General features: G+C 54.3%; 1 protein-coding gene across 1 annotated transcript in view; it reads right to left on the minus strand.

Annotated features, from left to right (window-relative positions):
- Window positions 1–553: 553 nt before the first annotated feature.
- Window positions 554–23974, minus strand: part of EHD4 (EH domain containing 4) — a 73407-nt gene continuing 49986 nt past the window's right edge. The window contains exons 4-6 of the mRNA XM_037161727.2: window positions 18463–18875; window positions 9413–9577; window positions 554–2872 (exon numbers count right to left, since the gene is read on the minus strand). Coding sequence (XP_037017622.2) covers window positions 2336–2872; window positions 9413–9577; window positions 18463–18875 — 1115 coding nt within the window. The 3' untranslated portion in view covers window positions 554–2335. The remainder of the gene's footprint in view (window positions 2873–9412; window positions 9578–18462; window positions 18876–23974) is intronic.

Genomic DNA, 23974 nt, shown 5'->3' on the forward strand with positions numbered 1-23974 from the left:
AGCACGTGCTGTGTAGAAACTAGATTTTCTTCCGTGGCATCATGGAGATCATGAAGATAGCTTTCAGAGTGTGAGTGTCCCTGCTTCCACCCTCCCAACCACCTGTGAACGCTGGGGAGGGGGTACTTTGGAAACTGGGGTGGCGTGGGAAGGGCAGACCTTGCTGCCCCTGACCTGGGCGTGGGGTGGGGAGAATGGGTGTCTTGGACACAGACTAAAGGAACTTAGTGCGGGTCCTCACTTGGGTGCCATCCCTAATGGTTTCCAGTATTTTCCTTTGCAATCAGTTCCGATGGCTTCCTGTCGTAAGAGCAGATATTAAGAAAAGGGGCATGCAATTTTCTCTTTGCTTTTTCCTGGGCTGGGAAAGGAAGCGGCGGCCCGTGGGTCTCCCACCTGAGGGCGGGGTGGGGTCCCAGTTCCGCGTTTCCTTCCACACAGAAACCGAGACCTGCTGGCTCCTTAACACAGTTTCCTCATGTTTCTCCACGGACAACACTTGGCCGTGTCTACATGCGTGCACGTTGACAAGTGTCAAAAATACGTATTCATGTGACATGTGTGCATACATTTATCTTTATATATGACAGTTCAATAGAGTTAAAGCAGCAAGACAATTCTGAATGGAAAATCAGCTAAGCGAGCATCTCTAAACCCACGGGCACCCATCCGCTCTCCTTCCGCCTCAGTTTCGCCCTCTGGTGGACACCACCGAGCTTCACGCGTCCCAGCTTCCTGTGTTCACGGAACCACCCGCTGGTGTTACAGCACTGAATTGTAAACGTCTCCTTTCTCCATGTCTCGTTAATTTAAAATTGCTCAGTAAGGATAAAAACCATACTGTGCCTTTATTTCCCTTAAAACAAAATTATTTAGAAAGCAAGCTAGGGAGTTTGAGGGCTGGCATCTGGGTGCATGCTTCTCTAAGGTAAAGAATTTCTCTGCAGCCTGCAGTTCAGACCCTGATGTCACGGGTAACAGAAGGAAAAAAATGTGGTTTTGGAAGGCTCAGGCCTTCGGTCATCACTGCACTGTTAGGGGTGCAAGGCGCCGCCCTCTGCGCTGGGGCCCCCATGGCGGGGGTGGGGTGGGGGAGCACGAACCACCTGGGTCAGCGCAGGCATCAGAGCGAACGGTCCCCAGAGGCTGACGTGGGGGACTCGGGGGAGCGCCCTCGGGAGCCAGTGTCGAGGGGCATTCATGATACGGACCACACAGCTTTTTGAAGGAAAAGTTTTATATGAAAGATTCCATCCTATTTCTTTATAAAGGCTTTTTATACTATAAGGAAAAAAATGGACATCATAAAAATGCCTTTAAAAAAAATAAAAAGTGTCTAACGCTGGTGGACTGACTTCTGCGTGATAGCGCAGAGCAGGCGGGATCCTAACCCCTCTGTGTCCGCAGGACCAGGGCACTGCGCCCACCGGACAGGCCTTCGTGGGGTTTAAATCCTGACATTGGCTGAGGCCCCTCGGGGACATGTGACAGGTCTAAGTGACCGCTGGGGAGAACCACCTCCTTCCCTCACCATAGTCTCCGTACAACCAACAGACTTCACACAAATTACTGGACACACTGGTGAGGAAAGCTAACCTTCAGACTCAACATGGCTCGAAATGAACACCAGAAATCTCGCCAGGGCTCATCTAATTCCCAATTCCTAACCAAATACTGCTTTGCTGGGAAGACCCCGGGGCGGCGGTGGGGCGGGGCTGGGAGGGACGGGCTCTCTGTGGCCTGGCCAGGCTCTGCCCCGGCTACAGGAGGCCCGGGGCTGTGCAGACACGGGGCAGCTCTCTCACACCTGGGGCAGCAACCGCCTTCTCTTTGGTAGACAGGTTGGAGAGAACAGAAACCCTCTCTACTGTATTTTGTTCACTCTAAATATAGCAGGAATCCCAATAAATGACACCATCTCTGCTCCCCCAGGTTGCCCTGAGGGACGCACAGGTTCCTGCCGGTGCGCGGGCCGCAGAGCCCAGCGGCCTCCTGCCGCAGCGGCAGCCCCAGGCCCACCCGAGCTCCTGGGACTCCAGCCCGCCCGCCTCTGCACTTGGGACTCTCCAGGCGTCTGAGTAATCTTTGGTCGATTTCTCTCACTTCACCCTACAATCTCCTTACCTGCCCTCCCCCAGTATTTTAATAAAAACTCAGGGAATTTTAGAGGCAAAAGGACCTCATCTAATGTCCATTTTACAGATGGGAAAACTGAGGCACAGAGAGGGCAGTGCCTTGCCCAGGGTCACTCAGTAAGTCAGTGACAGCAAGAGCCTCGGGCCCAGGCCCCAGGACTCACACCCCACACTGCCTTTCCCCGTGGACAGCTGGCCTCTCAGTCGGCCTGCTGAAGGGACTTCCTGTGAGAGGGGGGCACGAGGTGGGGGGGCAGGCTGCTGGGCAGCTCGTAGCCGTCCAGCTTGATCTTGATGAGGTGCTTGGCCAGCGCGAACTCCTCCTCGTCCAGCATGCCGTCGCAGTCGCAGTCGGCCAGCTTCCAGATCTTGCCCAGGACGCTGTTGGGCAGCTTGGAGGTCACCATCTCCTTCTTGGCGTTGACGCCCGATATCTTGCCATTGATGGGTGACAGTGTGTAGAAGAGCTCGTCGTAGACAGGCTTGTCTTTGGCCACGACCCACTCCTCCTCGTCGGCGCCCTCCTTGGCGCCCTCCCCGTAGCCCTGGTTGAAGGGGCCCTCGGCGGTGCCGTCGAAGGCGCCGCCCTGCACGAACTGTGTGGGCGTGTTCAGCTCCTCCTGGCTGATGAGGCTCATCAGGGACGAGATCTTGTTGGTCAGCATGTTGTCCACGGCCTCGATCAGCTTGGGCTTCAGCGAGTGGAATTTGGTGAAGTCATAGTTCTCGAGCTGCTCCTGCAAAAGGAGAAGCCACAGACGTGGTCACGCGCCCTCTTTCAGGAAGCAGACAGGGGCAGGGTAGCCGAGGGCCAGAATCTCCTCCTGAAGCAGACACTCTACTCCGCACCGGGGCTGTTCCAGAGCTCTCCCTCCGAGAACTCGCCAGACACAGGAGTGGCTTTTGGAACAAGGAATGGATGCATGGGAGGCAGCTCCTCTCTGCGGGTGGCTGTACGACCAATAGCAATGCTTAGCACTTGAGACGACCTGCCCTCGCCCTGCCACCTGCTTTTTTAGAGTCCTCTAGAATCAGTGTTTTATCCTTCATCCATCCATCCTTCATCCATCCATCCTTCATCAATCTATTCATCCTTCATCCATCCATCCACCTTCATCGATTTACCCATTCTTTATCCACCCAACAGTTACTGGCCATTGCCACGTGCTAGGCCCTGTTTTGGGGCCCAGGGACATAAATGGGAACAGCCACAGCCTGTCCCTCCAGGAGCCCGTGTTGCCACAGAGGAAGGACACAAGTATTTTTGTTCCTGTCTCCTTTCAAAAAGGGCTGACTTAGCTTACGGTGAAAATGTTAACATGAAACAGATCTCACTAAAAAAGGAAAAGCCAAGTAATTGGAAGGGAGAGGGTGGGAATGAGCACACCAGACAACCAAGGAGAGAAGAGCCGCTGTTCCGCAGCTGCCGGCCGGGGTTGGTGGGAGGGCACGTCACACCCCTCGGAGTCCCAGGGCGGACACCCCCTGTTCATCGCGGACGTGGCCTCGCCCTGCAGTGTGAGTTCCCGGGGCTTTCTATGAGGGCCTCAGGATCTAGTGAGAAATGTCTTCAACAGCAGTTTTGTCAAACAAATGCAGAAAATTCCAGGCATGGCAGTTGGGACAACTCTGGAGGGTCTGGGGCGTAATTTTCGGGAGACGGGGCAGGGAGGCCCTCAGGGAAAAGAGGTTTCACGGGCCTCGCAGACCCAGCCGGGCAGAAGTGCCACGGTGGCCAGTTAGAAAGGATGGAAGCTTCGTGCTGTCATAAATATCACACTTCTACCTGAAAAATTTTTATGGAAAAAAACCCAGGAAACAAAAATAAAAAATGAAAATCACTTACAATCCCACCACCCAGCAATAACCTGCTAATATTTTGGGGCCACGTTTCCAGCCGTTTTTAGAGATACACAGACAACACACACGAGCTTCAACGGAAAGGAGACCACACTGCCTGACAACCTGCATTTAAAAGAAATAATATATTATGACTTTCCATGATACTGATTTTTATAAAATCTTATTCTTTTTTTTTTAGTGACTTCCCCAAACTGTTTTTTGCAAAGACTGTAATCATTGAAATCTGTTCCTTAGGCTGTGTTCAGCTAGTGTTTTGACAGACATTTCCTTGAATGTCAGGAGCTAAAACCAAAAATCAAAAACAAAACTCCAAGGCCAAGCCACCGACCAACGGCAACAACAAAGAAACCCCAGCTCTCCGCCTCTGCAGAGCCGCTCTGCTCCGGGCCAGCCCTTCCAGCTTTGCCGGGCCTGCCCTGTCGTCTCCTTGCCCCACGTACTGGGAGGTTTAGGCTGTTTCCATGGAGAAGGTGGGGTCTGGGGCACAGCGGCTGGGCAGACAGACTATGCTGTGCATTTAGAAGTGGAGCCTTTAGCTTTCAGCGGTGCAGGGGACAGAACTGAAAGCTAAACAGCCTGACATCGTGTCCAGAGAGGCACCTCCAATACACTTCTTAGCCGCCACCTCTGCCACTGTCAGGCCTCGCTGGGCTGGGCCAGGCCGACCTCTGTGGGCGGCTGCATGGGGCCAGGAGCAGCAGGGCGGTGCAGGCTGGTTTCTAAAACACGTTCCTTCATCCTTACGGACGAACTCCAGACACCTGCGTGTCACCCCAACAGCAGCACCAAACAATCCCGGTCAGCCAAGGGGACCGAGAAGGCCTGAGAGGAGGGAAGCAGGCAGCCAACACGAGAATCCGGGTGCTGCCGGGGCAAACAAGGCTGGACCCCCCGGGTGCACAGGCACCTCCCCTGGGTGCGCACAGGGCCCCCGTGTCTGGCCAGGCAGACAAATGAGCGTGGTGTCCGCCCACACTTTCTGCCCTCCCGCAGGGGACGTGGACCCGGACTGCCAACCTCAGGGAAGCGGCAAGGGGAGATGGCCACATATTTGTGGGGTGAACAGGAAGCAGCGGTCACAGTCGTTCCTGCCCTGGAGGGCACAGAGGCAATGAACCCTGCACCCCGACGCCTGCACTGCCCTGCGCCCTAGGCCTGAGCAGTGAGTGGAGGCACAAAGTAAACCACTGCCGGGCCCCCCCACCCAAGGCGGCTCTAAAACAGACACCTTTTTAATGGGGTGAACGTACACTGGAGAATTTAAAGATTTACCCATCAACCACTACGGCTGTCAAAGCCACCAACCCAGGACCCCAAGACTCAGAGGTCAGTTGCCATCCCAGTCTCCAGGACTGTCCCTTGCCCACTCCCAACTTCGGCCAGAAGTGGTTTTCAAGTCCAGGGAGGGTCTGAGCCGGGGTGGCTCTGCTGCCCTCTGCTGCCCTCTGCTGTTGAAACGCTGCCCACTCCTCCGCTGTGGGAGCCAAATTCTACTTGGCTGACGACTGAGTCAGCCATAGAAGAGGCCTTGCTAGTGTTCTCCTTGTTTTCCAGTAGGGACATGTCAATGTGGCAAATCAGACTCCACCCCAAAAGGGCAGGGTGGACGCAGGGATTCTTACCAGCAGGTCACAGGTATCTCTCAGCACCAGGCAAAAGCCTTTAAAATACCCTTGACTCACCAAGGCTGAGTCAGCCAGACCTTCGTGGTCTGAGAGCACAGGGAGAACAGAGACTTGGAGCTGGCATGGGCGAGCTCTCTGAGTGACCCTGGGAGGTGCGAAGGTCATGATAAATCGTTGCCACGCGTCGGCCCCACCCTGTCCCAGACGCAGGTGGAGTGAGGTCGAATGCCTGTGTTATAGAGGGTGTCAGATGCTCAGCAGACTCAGTGATGACAGAGGTCCTGACCCACACCATGACTCCCCCCCTCTCCGGCAAAAGCTCTTGGGTGACAGCCAACTAGCCTGAAGTGTCAGGTGATTGTAAGCACACCTTACGGGCTGCAGGCCTGCCTCGTTCCCTGGGGAGTCCCTGCAGGGACAGGGCGGTGCGATCGGGGCCCTGCAGGTTTCCTGAGCAGGAAGCCTCTTCCAACTTCCAGGCTTTGCTCTGCAAGCTGCTGGTCTACTAGCCCGGTGAGAGTCAGGACCAGGGCTGGACCAGGGTCTGAGAAGGCCAGTGCCCCAGAGCCCTCTGTGACAGCGGGTGAACAGAAAGGAGGGGCCATGTAGCTCAGCGGCCAGGAGGATCCACACAGGGCGTCTAGTGCGTGGTCACATTCCCGGCCTGCAGATTCCTTAAAAAAGGTTCATTTTGTGCCTTAGGGGAGCCCTGTCCATCGTTTTTGTGCACGGGGACAACATGCCCTTAGAACGCCAGTCCCGGTCTTTCCTAGACCCCTCGGAGGAGCCACAACCGCCTGTACCAGGGAGGGACTCCAGGCAACTCCCTGCTCCCTTGCTGCCCCAGGCCGCCTCTGTGCGCTGTGGACGCTCCTGCGCCTGCCGGTGTAAGACCGGGTAGTGTCTGCCTTGCCTTCTCCTGTCTCCTCAACCTGCCAGAATGGATTTCATACAACCTTCCTCACATTTTCCTCCTTTGATTCTAAGTGCATTAAAAGAATTGTAAAACCGCCATTCTTTGGCTCATTTTCTCAATCCTTTGAGATTTTGCTTCTGGCTGGTCCTCAGTTTTTTGGTTCAAATAAACTCTTAAAACTTTTTTTTTCTATAGGCTTGGACTTCCATGGACAGAAACATATACTAACTGAACAATGACTCATTAAAACATATTCATTGAGGTGCCGGGGATGTGGTGGCAACAGGGCGCAGGCCGCTGGCCTCACGGAGTCACACTTCCCCTTCATCACAGGCAATGAGCACAGTGATTGGTGACACTGGAGGACAACGGCACTTGTGTGGTAACAAGAAGCACATGACCCAACAATCAGCTTTGCTGCCAAAGCTTCACCGCCAACCACCGTCACAGTGGCAAAGACCATGATCCACCCTGTACATCCCACAGGGCAGGGGTGTCCAACTCATTTTCGCAGGGGCCACATCAGCCTCGTGGGTGCCTTCCAAGGGCCGAATGGAATTTTACTCCTTAACTAGGGGCAAGGAGCTCAGCACTGCCACGAGGTAGAAACCAGGTGCGGGGCCGGACTGGGCCTGTGGGCCTGTGTCTGCCACCTGTGTCACAGAGGCTGACTTTTGCCATCAGTTCATTTCTGTTTGTTGGCTTGTCCTGGGCCCAGAACAGCGCCTGGCCGCAGTAGGCTTAATTAATGTTTTTGGGGTGAATGAATAAATGAACACAGGTGAATGGGGCACCTGTCATCTGGGACTCCTGGGTCCCACTTCTAGGGCACTCAGGTGCTCATCGAAGGTGCTGAGGCACCTGGTACGGGGCCTGACCCACCAGGTTCTCAGCGAAGGCCCAGGCCTTTCCAGTATCACCCAGCAAGTGGGGCTGTGACTGCTCCCGAGACCCTTGTTTTCTCCTCCGGGCACTGTCCTTCTGCCCCAGCTCTGGCGCCCCCTGCCCCGGCCAGGCCCTGGCTAACGTGGTCAGCAGCAGCTCTGGTCACGCTGCGCGCCTGTGTTAAGGAAGTGCACTGGGGGATGGGGCGGGGCCCCCGGGAGGGAGGCCTGCAGCAGCCCCCAATGGGCGCAGCGGAGCCTCGGGTCTTGGGAGCAGCACTTTTTTGTGTGGGGGGCACGGTGGCAGCCTCAGCAGGTTAACGAGCCACAGAAGCCCCGTCAGGCCATAGTGCACAGTTTTCAGTTCTGTCCAGAAACCGATTTCCCTTTGACAATTTCTGAAGGGAGCCAGGAAACAGCTGTCCCTCGCTTTGGCCATGGAATGCAGGGCATCAAACAAGGGCATGAAAGTGGAACCTGCTCAGGAAGATGCTCCAAGAGGCCCCTCAAATTAGCTGTCTTGTGACCAGAAAAAAAAAAAGGCAGTTCATCTTCTGAGCGCAGGGGTACTTATTTCATTCACGGAAGAACACAGATGTTTCTGTTCTTACCCTGAAGCTGGCTAAGTCACTGTGACCAGATGCCCGCAGCCTGGGCCCCACCCACAACACTGAGCGTGACCCACTCCTCTTTCATGGTATATGAAGTTTACGTCTGAAAAAAGCCTCAGGATCGACACTGCCCCTCCTGCTGCCTGTTGGTACCTGCCTCCTGTCTACGCACCCTCCCCAGCCCAACCTGCAGGCTGCGTTATTTTAAACGGCCCTTTCACGTCAGCGCTGTCTTCCCCTGCGGCTCAGGGGGCAGCCAGTATGTGGGTGCCCTCTGTGTGGCCTACGCAGTCTGCTCTGGAAGTTTGAGCCAAAATGTGAAAACCAGGGGACTTTACAGATTTCCAGGCCCGCGTTTGTGCAGGGTGACGACCCCCAGATAGGACAGGGCCTTCCCCCGGGTGTGGGCCTCCCACAGTTCTCATCTCGCTTGTGGAGTTGGCTTCCTCCTGGTGGAGACGCATGTCCAGGAGCCCCCGTCTCTATCAGCTGTGAGGACACAGGAGGCAGTCAGAGCAGGCGACCTGGCTCTGTTCGCCCGGCCTGCCTGCCCCCACGGTATCGGCTGCAGCCATCTCAGTGTGTGTCGCTCTGCGTCTAACGACTGTGGCTCCAGTGTGGACGAGCCCCGCACTGGGCAAGAAGACGGCCGGTCCGGCTCTGGGAGGACCATTTTCTCGTGCAGTGCGAGGACCCGTCTGCCTCTCTCGGAAGGGTACGGTCAGCGCTGAAATGTTCACCCAACACCACCCCGGGGTGGTGGACATGCTGGTCAGGCCGGGGTGGCTGAATGCAGCACCTACTCGGGCTCTTCTGGGGTTGCCTGTGCATAACTCAGGGAGACCCTGAAATCTGGCCAAAGGTTGCCCAACAGGGGCATTTAAACAAAGTCCTCAGTGGGCACATCTCGCCGTGTCTAGTGAAGTGTGGCCGTGCCCGCAGAGCCTGTGGCCTCCGACTGGCCTGAGCACATGGTCCCGACAGCGCAGGGCGGTCCCAGGCAGGGCCGGCCTGAGGAGGCGGCCGGGAGACCCCCCGGGCAGCCGGCCCTGATTCCCCTGAGGCTCTGCGATTCCAAATCACGAGTGCCCTCAGTGACAACACAGTCACAAACAGCCTGAGAGGATGGCTCATATAGTTTTTTTCATGTAAGCTTAATTTACTTTGTGAACTGTGTCCCCTTTCATGTACATGTTACGGGAGGCAGGTGACCGGCGTCAGTCACAGCAGCCCATTTTCACGGGTCACCGTCAGGAAGACGAATCTATCGCACTCCCCTCCATCCTAAACCAGGAAAGCGGGTGTGCCCCGTGACCAGCCGGACGAGGCGGCCGTGCCTGTGCGCCCCCCTCCGTGCTGCTGGGATGGGCTCAGTTACCTGCATGGCCTTGACCTCCGGGAAGTCCCCTGCAGAAATCTGGTACTCTCGCTGCAGCTGAATGTAGATTTCTGGCAACCGGCTGATCAGCTCTCTTTTCTTGTTCTCCTTTCCAAAAACGCTCGGCATCTCCTTCTTCAGGTGGCTGATGATGTAGGCGTGAACCTGAGGGGGTATGTCAGTGAAGATGTGCCGTTTACAGGTGCCACAAAAGAACAAGACAGCATCTTGTATGCATCGAGACACACAACAGGTGCCCCTGCAGAGCTGTGGTCCTGGGGACAGGCCTGGGGGAACGACAAGCCTGGCCCTGGACACGCAGAGTGCGGGGTGTACGAGGTGTCGAGGGGGGGCAGTGTCAGGCGGCTGGAAGGGAGGGTCAGAGGTTGGGAGAGAGCTGGCCTGGGGCGGGTGTGAGGGCTGCAGTAGGGGTGGGGCCAGAGCCACAGGGCGGGCGAGAACACTCAGGGAGAGCGAGCAGAGAAAACCCTGCCATTAAGGGTCAGGAGGGGAAAGTGCTGGGAAAAGATCTTGGGGTGTGGAGTGCGGCAGATGAGGGCTGCGGGAGGTCAGACCCAGGGAAGAGGCTCCGACTGGGGCCATAAAGAACAGGTAGGGTGTGTGGGGGCGGGGAGGGAAGCGCGCTGATGGAGGTGGGGCACCCTAGGGCGCGGCCAAGTAAGAGGCTGCAGCGCAGGCTTGGTGCGGGGGCTCAGGTGTGTTTTGACTCTGCTTTTGGAGCTGGGAGCTGATGGAGGCTTCTGAACAATTCCTCATGCTGTGCTGACGGTGATTCTGGAAGAGCAGAGAGGCAGGAAGAACGCCCCCAGCTCCCTGCTCTCCAGGTGGGCTGATGACGCCAGGCTGGGCTGGGGAGGGGGCGGGGTGGAGTCGCACAGATTTACGGGGAACCCCCCCTCCTGAACAGCATCCCGGGGGAAGGGCAACTGACTTGGGGAAGTCCTCTGTGGTGACAGTTCGGTTGTGTCCCAGTGGCTGTTCTGCGTCTGTAGGGAGTGAGTGGGATGGGTAATGGGTAGGGCCTGGGTGGGAAAGATCTTAGTTCTGGTGATTAACTGGAAGACCCAACGGGAGTTTCATGGAGCCAGTGCCGGGAGCAGCAGGAAAGGAAGCTGGCGCTGTTGTGGACGGCTGACTGTGCAGAAGCGTGTGCCCAGCAAGTGGTGACGGACGAGAGGATTCCTGCAACCTTCCTAATGGTTGTCTCCACCGGTGGCTCTACAGTCACTTCTGCACAGGGCCAGCGGCCTGGGCCCACGCTGGACAGCAGAATTCACACGGGAGAGGGAGCCCCCAGGACTTGCGGGGGAAGCCCCAGGAACCCGGATCACCAGGGGGCGGCAGGCCGGACCAGAACCCGAGGGGGGATGAGCCCTGCTTGGCCCGTGTCCCCACCTTCCTCTGATTTTCCAACGTTAGGACATTGAGAAGTGTTCATTACAGAAGCTCTCTTTGTGCATTGAGAATTCTACAGAGTGCTTTAGAAGTCAAGAAAATAACTAAAATAAGAAAGGATGAAAAACAGAGCAGTGATTACCAAATGAAAATGACTATGTAGCTATGGAAAATCCTATGAAAGAAAACAGACTTCCACTGTAACCTTGTGGAAGAATGGAAATTAAATGAAGGGGCTATGCAGACCCGGCCCGTGGTGCCGCAGAGGGCCCGTGGGCTTGGATGCAGGGGGCACTGCGGGCCGCTCTGCTCAGACTGGACGCAGGAGTGAGTGTGCAGTGCAGTGCGGGCCCGCTCGCACCAGCCGGTGCCGGCTCGTCCATCCTGTCTGGGTCGTTTCCTGTCAGCACACGGGGTGCTGCCTGGTGACTGCTCCCAGCACAGGCCGGGGGTTGATTCAAACCCTTCTGTCACCAGTAAACTTGTTTACTCACTTATTTTTCAAATTAAAACAACTTACAATACTTACACGATTCTCTGAGATAAAGAAGCCACAAGTTTGGGACTCCTTTGGAGTGATGGACTTTAAGTGCATTCCTGAGGAGATGATGACTAAGTGCTAAGACTGGTCATTTCCTTGCCTTGGATAGTGCTGCCTGACTGGGTTTGGATGGGGCTGGGGAGGACCCCGTGCAGCCCTGAAGAACTTGGAGGGGCTGCTGTATTTAATCAGGGAGAACCAGCTGCCCACCAGGGTCCTTGCATCATTCCTTGGCCTCCTGGGACCTCCGGGCTGAACCTGTGGATACAGCTCCCTCCCATGCCCAGACTGGACCTGCTCTGGGGCCAGCCCCAGCTGAAGTAGGATGCTCCACAGCTGCTCAGTCTCCCATCTACCAGGGCTTCTTACCAACACCTATTCCACCCCCCGCCCCCAATTAGCTCAGGCCTGGGGCAGCTGCCAGGCCCCTGCTCAGGGAAGGCTGACGCCCTACCCAGCCCCTGGCCCCCTAGGGTTGGCACCCTGTCCCTGAACACTTCCTGGTACCCAGGGGCCTGCTCTACCTGGGGCAAACTGCAGGTGATGTGCACCTACCACAGCGCTGCACCCACTGCCTGGCTCCTGCTCCCTGACCTCGTCCCTCATGGTGTTCAGTGGTTGATGACTGAAGCTGCTGAATAATGAGCCACCTTTGGACACCAGGCCTCCAGGGTCCTATCATAACTGAGCAGTTTTCCTGTCAGTCCTTGACTTCTTCCGCCTCCCCCGACCTGCCCGGTGGTGACCTACTCATGCTCTCAGCCCCTCATGCTCTCAGGCCCCGCCTCCACTTCCAGGAAACTCCACTGGGCTGTTTTGTGGAAGTTTCCAATGGTGCTGTCTCTGCATGGCCACCCCCCTCCTGCCCTTCGCTGGGCATCCTGAGACAATAACGCAGGGTCAGATTCCACGAACGGGCCATGACTCTAAGGAGCTTATCAGCTCTGGCTGGTGTGGCTCAGTGGTTGAGTGCCAGCCTATGAACCAAAGGGTCGCAAGTTCCATTCCCAGTCAGGGCATGTACTTGGGTTGTAGGCCAGGTCCCCAGTAGGAGGTGCTCGAGAGGCAACCACGCATTGATGTTTCTCCCCCTCTCTTTCTCCCTCCCTTCTCCTCTAAAAATAAATTAAAAAAAAATTTTTTTTTTTAAAAAGAAGCTTATTGGTGGAACCCTCTGTGTGTAAGTCAACAGCTGGTTCCAGGAAATTCATAAACTTACTCAAGGTCACCCAGCGAGTTAGGGGGTGTGGACACTACCATTGAACAGCCTCAGCCCTGTCCTCACAAAACTGCTTTTTGTGGGAATGAATTAAAACCTTACTGAAGCTGTGGGGAATCTGAAATTCAAAATGAACTGCATCCTACAGAAAACTGAGGAAAATGTTGAAGTTTGGCTTCTGATTGTCCCTAACTGCCAGGGAAGCTTTGGAAGGCCGCTTACTCCCCCCCACTGCCCACTTGCCCCAAGGATGGGCAACGCCATGACACCCAACCCCGTGAACACGGCGTGGGCGAAGACTGCAATCTTCTGGCAGGACAGCACCGTGTCATTTTCTAAGGACCCCCGGGAAACAGAGGGCGCAGCTGGGCTGCCTGAAATCTAGTCCTTGTCAACAAAAGCCCTTGTGGGTCAAATGTGTTGCTCCAAATAAATATCAGATGGAGGGCGAGACCAGGTGATGGTCCCATGGAAGAGGGTGGAATAGTCTGACACCTTTTGTTCTTCATAATGAGAGAAAATTCACTGAGGAGAAGAGAAATGGGAAAGAGAAGAGGGGGGAGAGGGAGCAGAGGTGGGGGGCAGGAGGAGACCAGGCACTGGAAAGCCAGGGTCGGGTCAGCCACCTCTGCCCGCTCACCGAACAACTGGGGGGGGGGCGCCGTCGAACCCCCCCCACCACCACCAGCTTGCTCGTTTGCAATTTGGAAATTACAACCCTTACCTCACAGGGAAGGTTATTATTGGGAGGACATGGATTTGAATGCACCATGTCTGCTAGATAAAAATGCCATGTTTTATTGACTAGTGGTCAAAGAACAATGGCTGGAGGAATAATGCTAGAGAGGACTCGTGGCTGTTTAGTCCTTACTGAATAGTTAATAACCTCTCCATATTTGAACAGTAATATGATGAATTTGAGTCCCAAGGGCTTCATTCACAAGTGAAGGACCTTGCACCTTAGGGCCTTTTAGACGTTCCTATCTTGTCCAATTCGCCTGCTCCACATGTAAAACTGGAAGGGCCCCAAGTGTCAGTTTTTCTCTGGGCTACAAACTCGATGAGCAGAAAGAGATGTCCTACCTTTGGACAGACGTGAATTGACAGCTCACATACAGACTCTGCCCCCACCTCTTTAACAGTGTCTCATGGCAAGTGTCTGTATGTGCCCAGGACCGAGAAGCAGGTGCTCAGACTGACACTGGGGGTACCCGCCCGAGGTGTGGGACAGGGCCCCGGCAGCGAGTGCTATAAGCACCCAGTGTGCGTGGAACTTGGATGCTGGGGAGCAGGTTGGGGGAAGTCAGCCTGGGAAAACATGATTCCACGCTCTGTGGTCTTAACGCAGCCTAGTGAACACACCTGCGTCTTTGTAGGCCCAGCTGGAACCTGGCAAAGAGCACTCCTGTCAGGGGTTGGCACATTCTGAAGTGTCCTCCCTTTCCATGGGTGGGTTTATGATGACACAGAGATTCATTTCATAAAGACCCAAAAGACGCACCCATGGGGCTGTAGGGGTGAGACTGCGAGAGGCAGAGAGAAAGAGAAGCAGCACTCGGGCGAGCGTGTTGTTCTGCTGAAGTCACAGCTGGCGCGGACAGCCGTGTGATGCTGAACAGCTTAAAGGGGGCTTGAGGGGACCCACCCAGTCATCTGAGGTCAACCTTCAAAGGGACAGGCTTCCCTACATGGGCTCAAGCAGACACACGCATCCACAGCAGCTTGGGGCTGCCGACTGCGCTATTTTTAAAAGCACCAGGGCGGACTAGCCCTCACTCCCTGCTGCAGAAGGGCTCTCACACACCACGGCCGCACTTCTCCGCAGAAAGAGGTGGCGGAGCAGACAACCAGAAAGCTGGAGTCTGCCGACACGTGTGGCTGAGAGGAAAACACGTTTTGAAGGTGAAACTAACCACCACAGGACAGTGAGCCCCCAAATCACTGACCTCTCCTTTTCCTTCTCATTTTCAGTTCTTCCTTCCTCACATGTTGACTCGTTTTGCTGAGCAAAGACCTCCAGACGGGGGGGAACCTTTCCTATTCTTGGGCAATGCATTTATAAAGGGTGAGCCCTTGGTAGTGAACTGGCCTCAATGTTTATTTTTGTGCATTTATCCCATAAAATGCTACCATTTCTTTAGGTTGGCTATTTTAATGATAGCTAAGTCCAACTGAATTATATTTTCTTTCTATAAAAGACCAGTTTTTGGGTCTTCCCCCAAATAACTTTAAAGAATCACAAAACGAACCCTGACGGGCATCTGATTGTGAGCACTCTGAAGAGTGCTCGCGTCGAAACTGTAAGGCGTGCTCTTTGAGGCTAACCAAAAACCCACTCCCCGGGTTTCCTGTTGTTTGAACTAGAGAGCTGTGGGATAATACATAAATAGAAAAAGTCATGAAACCATTAAATTTTAAGAGCTCTATGGTAAGAATGACATTTGTCCGATTATTAAAGTGTCGTCTTTATGACACCAAGATTTGATTAATGCAGCACTGGAGGGGTGTTAACCCCCTTGTTTGATTTCTGGATGGGCCATGAGTTCTGCCTGCTTATGATGTTCTATAAATAGACACGGTCCATCCCCAGCTCAGATCTGATACCTCCTAGGTGACGTCTGAAAACATAATACCCTTTGCAGGTTTTCAGACTGTCAGCTCGAGGAACCTCTAAACTTTTGTAGGGTTTCTGTGGATAGAGAATTTGGTAGAACAAAAAGAACGGCGGAGTGATGCAGAAAGCAGAGGCACACACGGGAAGGAGCAACCGACGCTGTCCGCTCTGGATTCAGGAGCTGGGCCGGCTGCGGTTTGAATCCATCTTTTGCGGCGCAAGGACTGGGAAGCCTTGGGCAGGTTGCTCCACCTGTGTGAGCTGCAGCTCCCTTGTGAGAGAAATGAAGGCAGTGCCCAGCCCTGTGAGCTACTGATGGGCTCACACAAAACAACACGGTACCGCAAACCATGATGCTTCAGGAATACGGCAGACCCTCGCAATGGGTTGACTTGCAAAAGGGAAACTGGATCAAGAGAAGTAAAGATTACTACACCAAAATCGAAGAGCATCTTTAAGAAATGAATACAGCAAAGGGAAAAACTCAGGTGACTCCGTGTCCATCTAAGCAGCAGCGAGGTCGCAGTGGCCGTAACACTGCAGACGGTGTGAAGAGACGGCATTGAAGGGCGCTGCGCTGGGCCCTCCTTCCCGCCCGCCGGGGCCCGTCTCCTGGCCCTCGCAGCACGGCGCTTCCCCAGGAGCACGCAGGCCCTGAGAAGCCAGGCTGCAGTGTCTGTCTTTCAAGCATGTTTGTGAAAAGGAACAAGCCAGTACTATTCTCAGGAATTAAAAAAAAAAATAGAAGTTTTTTTCCTAGAAGCTCAGCAAGTTGACCGCCCCTGCCCCCACGCACACAAGGGCCTCCATTATTCCCGTGTCTGTCGGGAGCGGTATTCTCTGCCTCTCGAGACCCAGGCCACGCCGGCCCATTCAGAGGGCCCAGTGCGCGAGGGCAGCAGAAAGTCCCGTGCCCTTGGCACTCCCAGTGGGTGAACCCTTGGCTCTCTATTTCTTTATGTGCCTGAATACAGCTGTGTCTTCAATCACTGGGCTCTCAACAATAACTGGTAAATTAAATATGTCCCTGTGCATTTAAGAGTGGTTCCAGAACATCTTGAAGTCTGTGAAGGCTATGACATGATCCACCAGCCTTGGTTACAAGATAATGGGGGGGCACTGTGAAACCTGAAGGTTAAGTTCAGCTGTATCAGCTAAAGAAAAGAAATACCACACGCCAGCAGGTCTTTACACGGCAGCAGACCTCCTGCCACCGAGCATTAGGCCCAGGACAAGCAGGAGACGAATCGTTTCAGGAGAGCTGCAGTCAGTGGCCCGACAAACTGGTTCGCACACTGCCTGGCAGAACTGGGATAAAAGTGGCTGTGGTCCCGGGAAGGAAGTGGCTTGTAGCAGGAAGAAAGGGCGCCCAGCAGTGACTCACGGGCACCAGAGACTGCGGACTCACGGAGCCACACGGGAGGCGGGAGGAGTGTGTGTACGCACCACCCCCGGGGGGAGGGAGGACAGGAGCTGATGGAGGTGCTAGTGCACTTGGAGCCCAGACGCCAGGGAGGCCTTTCTTTGACCCGGGAGGGAGAGACGCTGCTGTGTGAGCACCTCGGCATGAAGAGAGGCTGCTGAGGAGCGATGAGGCGGTGTCGCAAGGCTGGTCCCCCTCAGGGAAGGCCGCCTGCCTGCCCTGGCAGGCCCCCCTCAGAGCACAGTGTCCTCACCCCAAGGGCACAGAGCTCGCCAACTGTAAGGGGTTTGGTGCCACCCTCCCCGACCTGACTGGGCTCTCCAGTCCTGGCCCAAGGGCGCCGAGAGGGTGTTGGCCGAACGAGGCAGGAGCTGGGCAACGCTGGGCCCCAGGAGACGAGGAGAAGTGGGCTGACCTTGCCCCCTGACCAGGGTGCCAGTGGGATGAGAGAGGCAGGCCTGTGGACTGTTTTTAGCTGAAGTGACGAGGCCAAAGCAGAGGGCTAGAGTAAGAGCCAGGAGGGCTGCCTGTTGGTCCTGGCTTTGTCCCTAGTGGATCAGGTGGCCCATCAGAATCACCGAGGGAGCTTTACACCCCCTGCACCCCCAAGTCAGAAGCTCTGGTGCAGGGTCTGGTAGTTTATAATGGTTAACGCACCTGGGTGCTTCTGATGACCACTGGACTAAAACTCTGGAGGCACTTTCAGCGCTAGAGGACAATGATGTCACCAAATGTGCATATATTTTTAAAAAAACGTTTCCTATCTTTTTCTTAGAGAGGCTGCATGCTTTCCTCTCCTCAGAGATGTGACAGAATTGACTCTACTTACTCTACTTGAGGGCCATCAGCAGACTGCACCCCCCTCCCCGCCAGGCACTCAGCCCTCCTGGGGCTTCAGAGAGGCTCAGTGACTGGATGGGGGGGTGGGAAACTGGGGGGAGCGGGGTGGGGGGCAGAGCCACAGTTCACCTGCTCACAGGCCACAGACAATGATGGGGACAGGGAGGGTGTGGCCCGGAAACCAGCTAGGTTAGGCGAAGCCAACCTTCCTTCTGGGTTCCCCTGGGTCCCGACAGGGACAGCAGGTTCTGTGTCACAGGCACAGGGTGACCAGTGGTGGCCTCTCAGCACTGCAGTAGTAGCACTGCACAGCACTGACACCACCTCTCTGCGGCTCCACTGCTTACCTTCCCATCGTCCTAACTCAGCGATTTTTCAACCGGTGTGCTGTGTGACTACAAAGTCATGCAGCACCTGACTATGTGGTCAGGGGCACTGACCTCTTTCCCCTTAGGTTGTCTAATTAAAAATGACAACAGCCAACACAATAGCCAACTGGTGTGAATAAATCAAAGTCACACCAATTTTTTTGCTGAACTGGCAAAAAAATTTTTTTTTTGGTGCATTGCAGAGCTTTCGTGATTAGTTTACATGTGCCGTTAGGTGAAAAAGGTTGAAAATCTCTGTCCTAACTTAACAGTAGCTTCCAGGTACAAGCGCACCGATCCCTCCCCGGCACCGGGCGCCAGGCTGCGTGCTCTGCAGGGCCTGCCACCCCGAGTCCCCACAAGCGCCCTGTGAGGTGCTCATAGCTTCATTGTACAGATTAGAAACAGGCTTTGGGAAGGTTCAGCCATTTGCCCAAGGTCGGAGTGCTAGCAGCCAGAATCTAAACCAGGACACTGATCTCGAGGACATGGGCTCTCTTCTGACCCACGGCAAGTTCCGTTCCCTAAGTCTCCTGGGATGGGGCGCCCCCGCCCCTTCCTCTCAGAGGGGGAGTGTGGGGAGTGCCCCGCGCCTGAGCCTGCCCCCCCCCAGGCATGTGCTGGCTTACCTTGGCCAGCCGCGCTCGCTTGATGAGGTCGTTGAGCTTGCGCACCGCTGCCTTCTGGGGCAGGCTCTGGATGTCTCTGAAGAGGTCCTGGGCCTCCGCCTCGAAGAGCCTGCGGTTGTCCGTGTTCTGCAGGGGCTGCGCCCAGAAGGAGCCGATGTAGACGCGCAGCACCTCGGGCGTGTTGATGACCTTGCCCAGGGACCACATGAGGGCCCCGTAGACGCGCATCAGCTGCTGCGTGTCCACTTGGTCGGCCTTGTTCAGCACCACGCGGATCTTGTCGTCCTGGCCCCGGAAGGCCTTGATGGCCTCCGAGAACTCGTCCGAGATGTCCAGTTTGTGAGCATCAAAGAGCAGGATGATCCTGTCGACCCGCTCAGCGAACCACTGCAGGACCTGGCAGAAGTCGTACCCTAGGTGGAGAGAGGGGCGGGTCAGCACAGCCGCTGCTGCTGCGTGTCGGAGACGCGTTTAACGGGAGTCGGGAATTGCTGGTTCTGCAGCAGCTGCAGCCAGGGAGACAGCCTGTCTCCATGCTGGAGGCCATGGGGGCCTCGGGACCTGAAAAATCACTTCAGATGGGGTCCTCTGGATTGCACGCATCTAAGTTAATGCAGGGGTTCCTGGGAGTCCCTCTGTGGGGAGAAACAGAGAATAGAAAGGGGCTCGCGGTCACTTTGGACATTGCTTACTTCCGTATCTGTAATCTGGTTTGGTCCTCACGGGTCTCTTGTTCCACCGTGAGGTCCCATCGACTGTTCTTTGGGTTGATGGACAAGTTAATCGGCGGCTCTACAAAACCATGGGCCATCAGTCAAAAGCCCTTGCTTCTGTGGGAGTCTCGCTTGTCTGACAGCGTCAGAGATGCAGAAGGGAGGAAATCTGGGGGCCACCTGGGATCCTGCTGGGTGTCCAGTGAGCGCAACGCGAGCGTAACTGCCTTCTCTAAACCCAAGTTTTTAAGAGTGTAAAGGAGGTCAGAGGTTGGGCTGGCTGCAAATGTAGCCAATATTTATCATTTGGACTATTTATATCTTAAGGATGTTGTAAATATTTTTTAAAATTTGGTCTCACAGCCATTCTGTGAAATGGTCTCTTGCCAATTTCTTTTTTAACACGCCTTGGCCCACCACGAGTTCTATTTAGTTTGTTTTGGCCGCATACCAAGATGCTTCAAATCCTGCAGTTAAATCAACACACCTCTCAGCCTGCAGACTTCAGGCACTTCCCCAGGGAGCAGCGCTCCGAAAAGCAAACAAGAGGAGGCCAGTCGCACCAGGCTCATTCCTAATCTCAGCTTGACGGCGTAGGGGCAGAGTCCCAACGCAGCCCCGTGGCAGCCCCAGGCCACCTCTGACTCCTGCTTTAGTGCCTGTGGGTATTTTTTTAGATTTTGAAAACTTCCAAATGCCTCAAAGTCTAGCGAATCATAACATGAGTGTTGATATACTCATCAGGTAACTTTAACAAATTTTGACACTTGGCCTTGTTTGCTTCAGATTCTTTAAAAAGTTTCAGTTTGGTTTATTTACATATAGCAAAGTACCATATGGCACTGAGGATGAACTAGATTTTCACTTGTCAAAACAGGCCACTCTCCAAAAAATTGGTGAGTAAAAACATCAGCTTTAAAAGGATACGTACAGTGTGGTAACTAACATTCAGGTGAAATGCTATAAAGTTAGCGATGCCCAATGGTGTCAGACAGCAGCATGGATATGAAAATGTTAACACCCACTCGGGACACTGGGAGCCGGGGGCCGAGGGGGCCGGGGAAGTGTCCAGAGCACAGCGGTCGACTAGATGGAAATGAGGGGGGGGTCCTGTGCGCTCGGGTCTCGGTGAGAGTTGAAGAATGGGTGTAAGGGGAGCAGTCAAGCAAGCAAACTGGACACAGACACGTTTTTAGTTAAAAAATCCAGCCCTGGCTGGTGTAGCTCAGTGGATGAGCGTGGGCCTGTGAACCAAAGGATCGAGGTTCAATTCCCAGTCAGGGCACACGCCTGGGTTGCAGGCCAGTTTCCAGCATGGGACGCACGAGAAGCATCTATACATGGATATTTCTCTCCTTCACTCTTTCCCTTCCTCTCTAAAGATGAATTAAAAAAAAAGTTAAAAAACAAAAAACAAAGAAAAATCCAATGTCCAGGACTGCTGGGGCCCCGTGCCGGTCCCCACATGTGTGGGTGTGCTGGGGCCCTCACTGCTCTGTTCCGGCAGGTTCTCAGGAGGTGGCCCTGGTGCACCTTCACTGCTGCCGGCCGCAGTCTGAACAGAGGAAAAGCACAGGCCCATCGGAAGGGTCATGCGGTGACACATACAGATTCAGAGTCCAGATTTCACTCACAGTTCTGTCCCTGTGCGGCCAGAACAACTGTCTCCCGAGGAAAGAGAAAGTGGTTCTTTCATTTGAGACCAACTTGTGGGCCAGAGCCCAGGTCCCGGTTCCTCGGCAGGTGAACGGGGCTTCCCTGGGAAGGCACCTCGGAGCGGCCCTCCAGGACCTGCCTGGCAGCTCGCTTTTCCTGTGGTGAGGACTGACTTCTCTCTCCGACCCATTCTCTCACTTGGTCTCCTTTGTGGCAAAAATCAGGTAACCGAAGGTTCAGAAACAGGTTAAAGAAAACCTGGGTTGGGTGCACAGTGGAACAGCCATGAGCTGCATTTTGCGGAACACCCTTCCTGCTGGGGTGGGAGGTCCTCACGGGCCCAGGAAGCTGCAGGTTGGGGTGCAGGTGATCTAGACTCAGACAATCAGCGCTTCCACCGCAGTCGGCTGCAGACTCTTGAGGGAAGAGCGGACGTGGGGGAAGGAGACTTTATTCATAGTGGCGGCTTCCTAACCTACTTTTTCAGCCTACTTCTCCAACCTTCTCATTAGCTCTGTGCACGACCTCACCTTCTAGAATATTCCTTTTCTGCTTAAGTCAGCCTCTTTGTTTTGCTACCAAGAACCATGAATGGTAAGTAATTTTTCCCCACATTTAAATATTTCTGGGTTCTGGAGGCTTCTTACAATCAGAGCCCAAGGAACTCTCTCACTCCCATAACTGTCCCTGCTGGGGCGCACGCATGTCCGGCCGGGCGGGCAAGCCTCTCTTCCCCACGGGCACCTGGGTTCAGGAGTTGGTCTGACAGCACTGCCTGCCAAGTTTTAACTTAAATTTGGGTTCCTAATAGTTATATATATTTTAAATGTCTTTTCAAAATACTTCATTCCAGTGCTTCAGGGCACGAAGAGGTCACTGGACACTGAGCTGCTGGATTTGCTGGAAGTGGGTCCGTGACTTGGCTGGAGGAAGGGCTGCACACACACGGTTTCTTGTTTTACAGTAACAATGAGAGCTCACTGGGGCTTAAGTAGCACAGGTAGGTAGAGTGGTGCTCGTCATTCGCGGGTGTAAAAGGGTCACTGGCCAGACTTTGGGCAATGCAATCTGGGGTGGAGGAAACACCAGTGTTTCCGAATGCAGCAGAGACTTATCCAAGCTGGTTTATTCAACGCCCCCCCCCCCACACACAGTTTTTATCATCACTCAGTGGCATTAAGTGCATTCACACGGTTATGAAACTGTCCGCACCGGCCGTCCCTGGGACCCTGCTCGTCTTCCCAGACTGGAACTCTGTGCAGTGTCTGTCTGCTTGTGACTGCCCTGACTTCACGTCAGCGCCACGTCCTTGAGGCGCAGCCACGCTGCAGCACCTGTCCAAACATCCTTCTTTCAAGGCCGAACAGTTGTGCTCAATTCTCCCATCTTCGTGATATGAGATGGACACCGCCAAGTACTCATCTACCGAAACGTTCTGGCTGATTTTTAAGGAAAGATTTAATTTATGATACTTAGTGTGCCCGATGAAGGCAGAAGGAAAACAGTGATTCACAAGGACTTAGAGACTGCCGATTCTCAAAGTGTGGTCTTACCAGAATCAAGGACGGGGCCAGCTAAGGCTTCGACTCCCAGCCCCTCCCTGGGAGCACGGAGCCAGAATCCCGGGGTTGGGCCTGGTGAGCTGCATTTTATAAGCTCCCCAGCCGATCCCGACGCCTGGCGCAGCCTGAGGACCACTGCCGGAGGCTGACCGCTAAGGATGGATGGCAGCTGTGTTATTGTTAGTCAGCAAAACAAAGCACATTTAAAGTAGTTTCTTTTTATTACATTAAACGTTACCAAGGGATGGTAAGATGGTGCATCATGGAACTGAAGGAAACTGGACTTCGAATCTGCTAACTTGAAGATGGATTTTAAAACTCACGAAGGCTCCCCTGTCATTGCTGGTGCTGGGCCTGGGCCCTGGCTGGGCCTGGCCCTTGGGTTGAGGACCTGGAAACCCAGCCCAGTCCACCTTCATTCTCCAAAACACATGGGTGACTCTCGATTAAATTATATGCTACTTAATTTTAAGCCCTAGTTTCTCATCCGTAAGATCAGGTTATTGAGTGAGTTCATAAGGAATGATTTTAACATGCTCCGTATAGTACCGAGACTTGGTAAACTTTCAATCAGGATGAGCTGCTGCTACTGTTTCTACTTTCTCCTCTGCTGTGGGAGGACTTTAATGTTCCCTCTTCTGGGCTCTCAGAGCCATTGGCTTGCACCCCCATCACACTGCCCACACGGCATGTTGCCGTCGGCTGGACACTCTTTACCCGCAAGGACCATGTCCCTTCACGGCTGCACTGGACAGTGGCTATCAGAGGGCGTCGGACTCCGGCTGCCTGGGATCCGACCCCGGATGCACAGCTCACTAGTTCTGTGGCTCGGGCAAGCTACTCAGCCTCTCTGTGCCTTCTTTCCTTATCTGGAAAGTGGAGTTAATAATAGTATCCACATACCTCACGGGGCTGCGGACTTAATATTTGTGAAGCATTTAGAATCAGCTTGGCACCTAGAAAGCTCTCCAAAATGTTATCTACTAGTTATTTTTAAAGTCTTTGTATCCAGTGCCCAGTGTGTGGTGGGAGGTGCAATACATATGTGTTGAAGGATGCCTGGCTGGGTGAAGCACAGGCTGCAGCCACGGAAAGAAATGAAATTAATTAGCGTAAAGGTGACAGTGCAGTGACGCAGGAGTCAAGTGAGAGGACAGGTGCTCAGAAAACAGCTAATAGAAGACAGTCACTGAGAGGGGGCCACTCGTGGTTTATAAATAGAGCGAGTGCACTCCCAAGGGCCCAGTGGCTGTTCTTTTCTTGCTTGTGAAATAGACAGACTTCTACCAATTGGTCTTAAAGACCCCAGGTTGCACCTAAAATAGATCTATGATTCTATCACAGACACTTCCTGGCTTAAGAAAGTCCCGTGCATACCCACGCTGGCTGGGCTAACTCAGGGCATACAGTGTACTCAGCAGGAGGAGAGCAGTGAGTTTTCCCAAAGATTCTGTTACAGAAGGTGGTCAGTTTACACAGGGCTAGTCTGTGGCGGAACTACCACTTAAAACGAGGTTGAAACCCAGTGGTCCTCAGACTGAACACGGCCCCCGGCTGCTGGTGTGCTCGGGCCACAGGGTC

This window comes from Artibeus jamaicensis, unplaced genomic scaffold (genome assembly GCF_021234435.1).
Source record: "Artibeus jamaicensis isolate MK-2021 breed Jamaican fruit bat unplaced genomic scaffold, CSHL_Jam_final contig_1132, whole genome shotgun sequence".
NCBI lineage: Eukaryota > Metazoa > Chordata > Mammalia > Chiroptera > Phyllostomidae > Artibeus > Artibeus jamaicensis.